This window comes from Myiozetetes cayanensis, unplaced genomic scaffold, assembly GCF_022539395.1.
Source record: "Myiozetetes cayanensis isolate MyiCay16 unplaced genomic scaffold, myiCay2020 scf1, whole genome shotgun sequence".
NCBI lineage: Eukaryota > Metazoa > Chordata > Aves > Passeriformes > Tyrannidae > Myiozetetes > Myiozetetes cayanensis.
This window is the reverse complement of record NW_026086604.1, coordinates 128,484,773-128,497,258: the sequence shown is the minus strand read 5'-3', so window position 1 is coordinate 128,497,258 and position 12,486 is coordinate 128,484,773. Positions and strand designations below refer to the sequence as shown.

The window sequence follows — 12,486 nt, the reverse complement described above, 5'->3', positions numbered from 1 at the left end:
ATGAACATTAAAATCAAAATAGCACCATTATTTTTGTCCATCACTGTCATGGATTGTGTCCTTTCTCTGCAAAAAGGTTCCCAGTTTCCCCCTCTGCCATGATGACCCACCACTCAGTTTGCTGACTGTGGTACTTGATAGGCAGAGCATTTAAAGGATGAAGGCTTTCTGTTGAATGTCTGCCTTTGCTGAAACTGATGCAAAAGAGGTTCATTTCTTCAGGAATAATGAAACATCAAGAATGCCAGTTCATTTATCCTATTTCCACTAAATGGAAAACAAAAATCACTCTGCTGTGGAGACGTCTCAATCCTTCTGACTGTGTGATTTAGTCTAGCCAGGATTTTGAATTCTGAATTCTGCAGTAGTACTTTTCTGTTAATATGGACTTATTACCCACTTGCCACTTAGTTTATCAGTCAGTGGTTAAATCCAGTTCTATCAGTGAAGTAAATGCCTACACATTATCACTCTGCAGCAGGCTGCCAACAGAGACAGTCTTGTCCTAGTCATTAACAAGCACAATGTATGCAGAACACCAGAGGGGAATTAAAACCACAAAAAATACCTCAGGGTGGTATTTTTAATATGAGAATTTAATTTGTAATTTCACAGATTAAGAATTTTGGCTGCATTAATCCTTTTATCAGCTCACAGCAGGTTATTTGCAGAAGCATAACCATAAGGCGATATTCATTGGCAGAAACACGTCTTTGCATAACGTTAAACATCAGGAGCAGTGAAACCTTTTGAAGGGGGGAGAATAAAGATGGAAAATCATTATATTTTAAAGCAAGGTTCTTCTAAATGCCTCCAGTAAAATTTGGAGTTACAGAAAGACTATTTCTGTGTCTAGTAGATAATCATTATGAAGCATAAATCCAGATGCAAGAAAGGACAATCCCAGTATCAAATACTACAATCATTTCTATTTAGTACGACTTGGATATACTTGTAAACATATTTACAAAACAAAGAAGTCATATACTTTGGAGAGTTGGGAAAATGTTTACTGTGTAGTGAAATTACTATTTTTTGTGATTCTAGTTTTCTGTGTTAATATTTTACATTGGGAAACACTACAGATAGTTAATTAAATAGAGGTATAAACATATTGAGTCTTTATGCACAACAGAAGTGTGTGTACAGACAAAATTTCCTGCTTTCCAGTTTGGTTCTAATGCTGAATTGCAAATTTGGGGATTTAGCACTAAAAAACAAGGAAAGACTCACATGTGGGGAAAAAGGCAGAGGGGAGGAATCAGTCAAATTATTTTCCATTGGAATATTGTTTCCTTGAAATCACAGCATTTCACAAAAGCATTATGACTCTACCTACATTGAAAAAGTAAAAATAGAGTGTTTCACTTTCTATTCTGCCTTAGACTGTAGTGCTATATATTTGTATTCTATGTAGTATTTTACATTATAATTTTTAATGTGGTTTATTTTAGAAATGTGTGCAAAATTAGTTTATGTGAGAAGCACAATTTCAATTTTTTTACTTGGTTGAGTTTTAAGTCAAGGCATCATTTCATCTGGATTGGAAGTTCAGTTTCCAGATAAGCTCTGTCTAACAGGTAGCCACTTACAGGTTTTAAAAACAGTACACTAAAAAAGTAAGAGTAGTGCAGTTCTGGTGAAAAAAACATTCTCTGGAAATACAATGCAATTCATGATGCAACATAGCTTTTATTCATCTCAGACCCAAGCAGTAATCTATAGATTACCTATTATACTTATTTTCTATTAAAAAAAAAAAAAAATCAGTCCTCCCACTCTTCTATTTTAATAGTGAGAGCTCATATTGATTTATTTGCATGGAATATATGCCGTTCACAATGCATGTTACTGAGGAGAGCATAATATGAAATGCAAGTTGAGGTGTCAAACTGCAGTGGGAAGGTCTGTGCATAAAACAGTAGCCAGATCTTTTAAAGGCATGGAGATGAAAGAGTAGCTTCAAAATCCACAGCTATGCCAGTTGTTAGTGCAAACCCAAAGAAAACTGTTATGGCCCTGATTAGTTCTTAGACATTTCCTTATGCAATCAGCTCTCCTGAGGATATCGTTATATGAAGGTTTGTTTTCAGGAGGGATTAAAAGTCATTGATTTTTTTCCCTGTCAGTTTGAGGCATCCTAAGTAAAAGTGAGTTTTCATATTATCAATATGTTAGTCCTTAACCATTTGCAGTTGATCCCTGTGATTATTAACACCGTGTCTACTAGTAATTAGTAGCCTGGTGTTACATTGAAACTGTCCAGGTTTTTCTAGCTCTTGCAAAAGGGGGCTGCCTTACGTAAAAACTTTTTGAGTTGTTGGGATATTTTTATCAAGCCTAGTTGCCTTTAAAAATTCAAAAATGAAAGTCAAACAAGATAGTTCATTTCTACTGACACCAAGATTCTCAAGATGTAATATGTGATATCAAATTATTGACAAACTTTGCTGGATTTTTTTACATTCTTATTTCTTTCTAAATGCTCAGCAGAAATTTGAAAGTGAAAAATACTAATTATATAGTGGTGTACAGGAAAAATAAACACACACAACCTGGAAACAGGTTTTTTTAGAAGATACATCCAGCTAAGAATGTTTGCATCATGCAACTTCCATCATAATGCATGCAGCTTCTTTCCATTCACAATTTGTACAGCGCTTGCTTGCATAAATAGCTGGTAGACGTAAAAGTTGTATTTATTTACTATGTTGTGTTGGCCATATATATTAAATAATTACTTTTAAATTCTGCTTTTGCAGAAAAAAAATAATCAGAGTTTCTGAACTGACACTCTTTTTTTGCAGTGTCTTCTATTTTTACTGTACCGAATGTAAGATTACAGCCAGAGACTGGAGAAAGCATGAGAGCCTTTGGAAAAAACAATAGTTATGGCAAAGGTGTATCAAACAGCAAACATTGAAGAATATCTGTGTTCACAACTGATAATGCAGGTAAGACATGGCTATTGAAAGGTATATCTTTGAAAATGCTCTTTAATTATCCTTAGAGAAACAAAATATAAAATTCAGCTGCACGTGTTCATGTGCAGGCTGATAATCTGTTTTTGCAGTCTTATGGCAATATGAGAAGTATAAATTTCTGGCCTTATGGGCAGGATCAGTGTCACTGACAGGTTGAAAATATTGCAAAAAGGTGGTGCTAGCATATTAATCAATAGGTTGCCTTTAATTTGGATTGGTATTTTTTTCCTCTGGTAAGATATGCAGAGAGAAAATACCTCTTGCCAGTTCTGTTGTTAAACTCTGGGACAAGGACAAGAAATTCTGTGATTCGGTTCTATGATTTAGTAGGTTTGGTCGTCTTGATACCAGAAGGATGTTCTTACAAGAGAAAGAGGTGCTGTCATATTAGTGAATATGATCTATATCCCTGGATCTACTAGTACTGTTTCTGTTCTTCAGTGGCTTTCAGTCAGTATCCCATCTTTTCAACCATAGTTATTCAGCAGTGAAATATTGTGTTGTGTGACTTCTGGTATTCTAAGTGTAGAACAGAACTTGTGAAGAGCTGGAGAGTAGAGAGGCTACTTACCAAATTACAGTAAGGGAATGGTGGGTGTTATATCATGGCATTAATTCTCTTCTTCCCATATGCATCACCCTAGTGTTTGTTCAGTGGGATTTAGCACTTGACAAACTCTTCCAGATGAGCAGTATTCCCTTATATAGCTGCTCTGTTTATGATGCTTCTCTAAATGATTTCATACCACAGTGTTTCACAAAATATCTAAAGTGCAGATCCTTTTCATCCAAAACCCAATGTCTGCCTCCTTATTTTTTATTTATTTTAAAGTCACGGTTATTTTTGCGTGTTCAGTCCATTATAACAACTTGTTACAGAAGTTCTAGGAGCTGAGATAAATGCACATGCTGCTTATGTACCTATTTGAAGATATAGTCTCATATAACTGTAGTTTATGTCTGTCTTTAGCTGTCTGCCTTTTACAATATACCTTTCTCTAATTAATTACATTTGGATTTACTGTTGTGTATTTATGTTCAATTGTTTTTTAACCCTGTAATGTTATGAAATCTGTTTGCCTGAAAGGCAGTAACTACTGAAAAACTGGAATGAATAGATTTCAGTGTTGACAGTCTGCCCCAATTTTTGCACAAGCTCTTCGCCAGCAAACCATTTAAGATTCTCTAATGTCAGAAATGAGGCTGCCTCAGAGCAGTCTGTTTACATCTTTATTGACAAGCTAATCCCTACTTTTTCCTGGGGCTGTGTCCCTGCAGACGTCTCTTCAACCTTGTCTGTTCTAACGTGACATATCATCCATCTAAAGTAAATTTAGAATGGGCCCATCTGTGCTAAAGACCTTTTGTATAGAACCTAACATGCAGAATCTCAATTCTCATGTACAGAATTTCCTTTCTGTTGCTTCCAAACAAATGTAATTTTTCATTTCTACAATATGCAGTACAAAGTTTGCATGTGCAAACAAGCATGTAAAATAGCACAAAAGAGAACTGATGGATTATTCTTACTGAATATCTATTTGAGGAGATACAGATTATGTTTTAAAAATTTTACATGTAAAGAGAAAGAGAGAACCATAAGTACCTTTGACATACATCACTGTACTGTTATGGCTGCTCAGCCACTGTTTTAATACAGAATATCCCATTTCATTGTGTAAGGTCTGACACCACTTAACAAATGTTCAGACATGTATACATTATTGATTGCAGTTTTCCATTGTGGCTTGGGATGTTGTTGTATTAGGTGCTTACCATGGAACAACATATCAGCTCCCTGTTGTAGTATTTGACTTGTGATATGAGATGGGGAGCAGCAGAGAATGCTGGAAAAGTATTAGCACCAAGCAGAAGTCCTCTTCCTTGTACCATGTGGAGAGCTGGGGATTTTTGAGATGCAACTAAAATAAGAGATGAGGCAAAAAAAAATGTGAACATTGAAACTGGATTTGAGCAAGGAATCGTTAGAATTACTGGAAACATTGAAAGGCCTGAGACCCCCAAGCAGGTGGAGGTATGAGTTAGTGTGGGAAGTGAAAGGAGTTGGGAAAAAAGACTACAGTTTTGGTTATGTGAAAAGGAGGTCTGGCACTGCGATTTTAAGCAGTAGAGCGAGGACTGGCAAGCAGGATGTTCAGTCTGCAAAATGGGTGAGTTATGAGTCAGTTATTCTAGCAGAAGTGTCAAGTTGCAGTAAGCACGATAGTAGCATTAAGGAAGGGGTATTTATTACAAATATTCTCTTAAAGTCTCCATTCACAAGGCCCAGTTAAACAAAAACGTGCATGAATAGCAAAAAGAAAGATGGCAGTAGCTCTCTAGGGCCATGAAGTTAACAGGTAAACAAGGCAAGTAGAGTTAGAGGGATGAAGGCAAACAGTACAAGCTGTTAAAATGTCAGTGGGCTTGATCAGATAACATCACAGCCAGTAGCTCAGACTACTAATAGGGTTTTTGTGGACCATACTGTATCATTGTCTTGGACTCCAAGAAGAGACAACACATTATTGCAGGAAAAAACCTAACATTTGGAGTTACCAAGGTCAACGCTGAGGCTGCTCCCTGCTGGACAAAATTAGCAAATATGTGGTAATGAGCTCCACTGCACACAGAAGAATCTGTCAGCAGTGAATTAGAAGCAGCTTTTGGTGGAGAAAGGAAAAAACCCTTTAGGCCATATCCAAGCATCTTTAAAGCTTAGTGTTAAAGCAAAAAAAAAATTATTTTGTGCCTGATGGTTTTCAGTGATATTAGTTTCCCCATGTGGAGGAAGCATCTTGGTGGAAGCATTCCCCATCTCTACATGTATGGTTGAGTTATATTGTATATATTATAGTCACCCATCTCTACATACACAGTTTTATCTAGACAAGGACCAGAAGGAACTCTAGAGCTCCATTTCCATTTGGCCAGTGGAACACATGGCTAAAGATTTTTCCTCTCTGGAGAAGGATGATTCAAATAGTAATTGAAAAGACAAGGCATTACCTGATACCAGATAGCACACAATGTTTTCTTGTGGTGATTTATAATCCCCAGTTCCCATTGGTGGACCAGAGACATGAGATGTGTTCCTGGCCTATTGTCTGCTTCATGGAACCAGCAGGGACAGCTTCATTCAGGATGGTAACACCATATGCTTTTAAAGTATTTAACCTGTATTACCATAATGAGATCCCCTGGCTTTCTAAATCTCTTTGACAATTCACTGAAGCAAAACAGAAAGTGGTCTTTATTTGTATTGCTTCACCACACGCACATGCATCCGAGCAATCCTGAATTTCAATTGCAGGATGCTGAATTCTTTCTTCTGTGTCCATTTAAATCAGCAACTGCCACCAGCCCAGCCAATCAAAGGGATGATGGCGTCATTTGGGTCAGCTCAGCTGTGTAAAACAGAATAAAGCTGAAGAGGTGACAGTTACTACTATAATGGCAAAAAGTGCTAGTTATTTGGTTCCTTCTGACCGGGCATTTTCAGCAGCACAGAATTGTTATGTAAAATTACCTTTTTGTCTTTGCTAGCTAAAGAGGTGAGTGTTATTGCATCCCCATCCAAATAGTTTCGTTTTTGTTTGTCATATTCAGTTTTACATTTATAAATTGTGTAAGAGTGTCTCTTCAGCTCTGCTGTGTGGGAACATAATTGTTGCCTGCCTTGCTCTAGTTAAGCTGCAGGGAAGCTATAGTCCAGCAGTGCATGTGTTCAGCAGTCAGTATTGAAAAGTCATTCTCATTCACTACTCCCCAGCGTTTACTGTGTTCTGGGTGTCCCAGTGTTGCTGTGTTACTGTGGAAAACCATACACTGTGCATCTAAGTCTTCATCTCTGCAGCTTTAGGGGATAAAACTGTAGTAATTACAGTGGAGAAAGGTCTGCATAAAAGAGAATTTCTGGACTGAGAGACTGCATGTCAGCCAGATTTTGTCACTATTGATTTAATCAAAAGCTGAAAGTAGCCAGTAGTGCTTTATAGGTGCAAAATCTCAAAATTCAGTGTAAAACCAGATTTGAGTGAGAAAAGCAGAGCTATTAAAGCACAGCAGTTGCCAGTTTAATTTTTTAATGTACTTTCTTTTTTTTTAATAGATGGATTCAGATAAATGTATATAGTTATTGTGCTGCTGCAGTTGAAAAGACGGAGGCCTAAGCACTGAAGATGGGAGGTTTAAATTTCTCGTGCATCTTTTAGTGCCACTGTTTATGCATGAATGTTGAGGGTCAGTTTAATTATTTAACTAATACTGGATTTGCATAAATTGGCTTCAGTGAAAAGGCTAATAAGATGCAGTTGTGGTGGGCAGCTGAAAGCAATTTGGGTTTGAGTCCAGTAATGACAGTACTAAACAGAGTTGAAATTGTAACATCAATTTTGTAAAATGTTAGATTAGTATTAAGCTGTGAAAGATAACTGCAGAATCCAAGATACTCTTTGGCTCTCTAATACTTTTAGTGTCATTATTTTCATATGTTGACGACATAATGGTTTTATGAGACTGTTCCAGCTGTGCTTTACTTAGTATCAAAGACTAAGATCACCACACTGATAGAATATATCCTAAATTAAACACACAAGGGAAAAACTCCAGGAATCGAATTATATTCTCCTCATGATATCTGTTATCTTATTTCTGTTAATCTAAAATGAAAGTTATAGGGTGAATTTTACCCTCTATTCATCCATAAAAAATTCCACCTGTATTCACTGGACTCTGTGCAGAGGGTGAAATGGACTGAGCAAATAGCTGGCCAGTGCAAGGCTATCTTCATAAAAACCGCCCACCTTACCTAAGTTACACATGGGGACTGAAGATGGAGAAGCTGTCCATCAGGTCCCCCAGTATGCCACAGTAAAGGGAACCCACCACTTGATCAAGATGTTCATAGGGCTTAGAAAATATGTTTAATGGTGTTCTCATGTCAGTACTGTAGCGATGTCACCTTGTCTGTTGTCATGTGAAATACAGTGATTTAGTTGCACTCTGAGTAAGTAGTAGAAGATACGGTCTCTTGGCTTTTTTGACAAAAAGAGTTGGTAACATAATGCATAGAAGTATGGACAGTGAATTGGTGAAGGATGCCATGCGGTCTCACTAAGATAGCTGAGCACTGGTTGTGCTGAAAGCCTGTCCGACCTGGAGACTGAAAGACCAGGCCAGCATTTATGCCTGGAAATAAGTATATGGAAATAAGTAGACATGAACAGGATTTCTAAAATCATGCACAGGATTCTCAGAGGAGAGGTACTTTGGGACTTTCTTTAGGAAAGAAGGAGGAAAGAAAGGAAGCAGAACAGAGATGGGAGGTCTTCACATTTATTGTTGCATACTCTACTTGGTAGGACAAGTATTTCAAACCTTCATGTCTAGGAGATGTTAGTTTCTTCCCTGTAATTATATACTCCAGGCCATTCTATGTGAAATTACTGGCTACATATTTATTGGCATTACTTTTTTAAATTGCTGTGTGTCGTGGCCAAATCAGCTGCAGAACTGGCAGAAGAAAAACGAAGCATTACTACTGTCATGGATTACTTTTGTCAAAGGACAATACCATGTTTTCTTGTACCGTGGCATAGTATGGAGCCTATTTTCAGTTCATTTCTAATGCATGATAACTTGCCTTCAGCACTGTGAAGATTCATTTTCAAATAATTTTTAATGTAGAGGTTTGTAATTTAACAGTCATTTATGCTATAGGAAAGATATTAGTGATATTTGGCATGAATGCATGTGCTCCGTTGCAGTGCTGTTTATTTGTCTTTCCAGCTTGTTTGCTCTTAAATTTAGGAGATGAAAGGTGGAATCCTCTGTGCCAGAAGTGCACTATATTGCATTATTAATATTAGGATAGCAAGCAATTCCCACTAGATGGTCTTTGTTGGCTGTTGATGCTTTAAGAAGTGTCTAGGCATGAAAGGCCATTTGAGTTCCAGTGGGCTGATAGTCTGGGATGACATTTGAATGCGGTGAGGACAATGTATAGATGACAATGACTGGGAGGGAGGCAAAAGCGGGTCTCAACTCTCCCTATTCTCTCATGGACAGTCACCTCTCCTTTAGGATTATTTCCTCACGTGACTCCTCAGTTAGGCTTTGTCTAAGAGGAAAGTGGAACCACTGAAGGGGAGAAACTGAGGTTTCCAGACAAAGCAGAGGCTTGCAGTGCTGCCACACAGCTCGTAACCCAGAGAGACAGCAAAGCTAATAAGAGGCATTGCCTCTCAGGCATCATTTGTAACATTCACAATTAACAGAACATTTTACTTTCAGCCATATCATAAACAAAAAATTAATTTTAGTAATTCCAGATACCAGAATTGTGTCTGTGGAGAGCAAACTTCGTGTTGCCATTTTGAGTCTGAAGCTTTCAATGCCTGATTCGCTATGAAATAAACACACGGCAAACCACTTTGGGTCTGAAGGCAACACCCATTAAAGTAAATGTGCACGGATGTTTCTGGTTGAGGGAAGGTTCTTGCCTAAATGTAGCAATAGTTTACAACTCAGTTAATAAATTACATTAATTTATTCTGCCCCATAAACTGGGATGAGGATGGATGGGTTTCCCACATCCTCCTAGTGTTAATTGCTGTAAAAAATCTTGAGAGGAAAATTCAAAAAATTCAGGAAAGAATACTAAATTCTCCAATATATAGAAGAATAGCACTGAAACATTATCTTCAGATATTGTAAGAAGTGGAAACAGAATTGAGTACTTTCATAATTTTGTGGTCTTGTTATAAATTAATCGTTGTTTTGGACCATGTATGTATTTTGAATTAGTATTTATGGAGGATCATTCTCTGCCATTAGTAACCTAGATATCAATTCTGTACAGCCAGTTCTGCAACTCTCTTTTGATGTTAATATAAGGACAACTTGTGCATTATATTGTCTGGCAGGTATATTGTAACAATACAATCATAGTATATACCTCCCTTGTTCAGTATGTGTGCTGCATGTATATTAAAATCTAGTTAGCTTACAGTCTGAAAGAAAAGAAAATCTGCACAATTAAATCTGTCCTTGTGTGCTTGAAAGATACAGCTCTAAGTAATCTGTCACATCATAAAAGGAACAAAATCAAAACAACTGAGTCATTATCATGACTCTGCTTGGTTTCAGCCCACAAAGTCACATCTAGACTCTGCAGATACTGTATTTGTCCTTTTATGTATCTGTGTGCAGACACTTGTAAATACAGAGGTGTAAATGTTGCCAGCATTTAAATTAGGTTAAAAGTGCTATTTATGGCCTGCATCAACAACAAAAAAATATTCATAATCATCCCTAGGTGAAGACACTCATTTAACGAGCTTACAGCTTCTAATTAATTCTGTAAAGAACGCCATTTGGCAGAGCAGAATTATGAGTTTTGCATATTGATGGTGGCAGGGAAAAATATATCTGTTTTCTATTTATATGGTAAAATTAACTTCTGTTCTTTAGAAAATGGCACATCTCAGAGGTATTGCTTTCAAAATGATCTCAGGGTGTAAAGAAATCAGTAATAACAGCACCAGGCATTCAGTTCTGTCCTAATTTTCCCACCAGTTTTTCAATGTTTCAGCTGCCTCAGAGATTTAAAGTACTCTCATTAGGTAGCTGGAGAGGCTGCCTGCTTGCCTACTCCATCACTAGCTTCCTCTCTCGCTCCCCCTCTCTTGCTCTCCCTTTTTTTTTCTCCCTCCTGCCTTGGGAGTGACTGTGAAGATCATTTGCTGGCATGATTGGCAGGTTAGAGCATTCGATCAGATGAGTTCCTCTTAGAGCAGGTCAAAAAGGCTGGTTAGCAGGAGCTGTCGAAAAATGCCAGCAGCATTCGAAATGGGAAATGTCATGACTTCGAGGCAGGGGGTGCCACCTGGAACAGAAAGCCCCCAGCTCATTAGCAAGTTACAGGATGCAAGCTTAACTAGAGGGAGCAGAGGAGGAAAGATAATACCCAATAGGGAAAATTATTGTGAAGTGGAATTGATTTCATGTATAATTTGTTTATCACTAGAAGGGACAAATGCTGTCCTCCTGACATGTGCGGAGGAGTGTGGACTATGAATGAAGCAACTTAGCATAATCTCCAGGTTGAGTTCTGGATTTAAAGAATGCCAACTTCTTTCTTCCCAACTGTGGAAGTGATCAGGTCATGTTGTATTAATTAAATCTGACATACTCTCAAATGGTTTATCTGGGCAATTTTAGCAATTTAACAGAACGCGGTAGATATGAGCTGCATTCATTATTAACATGGGGCAGTGGTTTGTCTTCTGAATGCAATGGGATTGGGGTTTTTCTGCAAGCTCCTGTTGTAAAAAGACATGTTTCTGTTGCAAGTTGAATTATAAAAGAACTAATTTTTCATGTGTAGTCGGACTGCATAAAATCAGAACGCAGTTTCAGCTGCATGATATAATTTTATTTCCAGGAAAAACTACATACTCTAGGAAAGTATGGATTTAAAAATAAATAAAGCATTCAGGCTTACTGTATAAAATTTAATCTGAAATGAAGACTACAGAGTCTGCTGCCTGTCATGGACTTAAAGAATGCATATAAAAAATATCAGCATTACAAAATGCTTAGTCTTCTCCAAGACATTCTGTATTAGTAAAATTGCAGGCAAACTGTTCATCCCAGGCAGTTTAACAAGCCCCTGGCTATTAATGTTGCTAACCATTCATTTGCTTCATTGGTCTGTATTTTCATATAAAAGGCATATTGCATATCAGTAGAAGTGACTGCATAGATTTTTTTTTCCCCATAGTTTTTTTCAGAAATGGTTAAGAAAATAAGATGGGATCATGATATTTTCCGGAGTCTTTCATTGTGGTATCTTTGTGCAGCTGTGAGTCTAGCTCTGCTCCTCCTGAAGACAATGGGAGAATTCTATAGACTTCAATGGAAGTAGGGCTGGCTCCCTTATCAAAATTAACATAGACAAAACAATACCATCTCAGGCTGAGTAAATGAGGTTTAAAGGCTGCAAGAGTTTCCTGAAGAACTGTTTTGCAAATTGTATTTCTTCTTGTTAAGGAATTTTGTCTTTTATATATTAAACTCATACTTCTCTCAGAAGTTTGCAGCTCATGCTTAAGCAATCTCTTGCTCAGATGCTGAGGAATGTCTGCTTAGTGTTCAGATTCTTGATGATTTTTTTTCAGCCTTCATTTTCTTCCATCCATCAAAGTTTTAAAGTCAGGAATGGAGTAGCCAGTGTTTGCTTTATTGAGTAACCACAGGCTGTTGGATTTCCCTTTCTCCACCTAATGTGAATCAGAATCAGATTTTTTTTAAAAGAGTTTCTTAATCAAAATATTTGTACAGAGTCTAACAGACAAGTGTTTTCTGTTTTGTATTTCTTGTAAAAAGCTCAGCATTAACAGCCTGCTTGTTTGGCAAAAAGAGGAGTTACTAAAGCACCATAAACACAGACATTCTTTACCTTCCAGATACCTTTTTAGTGTGAAGTTCTTTCAGATGG

The 12,486-nt window shown here is 37.3% G+C and overlaps 1 protein-coding gene across 6 annotated transcripts in view; it reads left to right on the top strand.

Moving 5' to 3' along the window:
• The window catches only part of CDK14 (cyclin dependent kinase 14), a 309,078-nt gene that overhangs the window by 244,936 nt on the left and 51,656 nt on the right, over window positions 1-12,486 (top strand). For all 6 annotated transcript variants that reach the window (XM_050333417.1, XM_050333452.1, XM_050333444.1 and 3 more), the window contains one exon: window positions 2,808-2,954. In XM_050333417.1, the coding sequence (XP_050189374.1) occupies window positions 2,808-2,923 (116 nt within the window). In that variant the 3' untranslated portion in view covers window positions 2,924-2,954. The remainder of the gene's footprint in view (window positions 1-2,807; window positions 2,955-12,486) is intronic.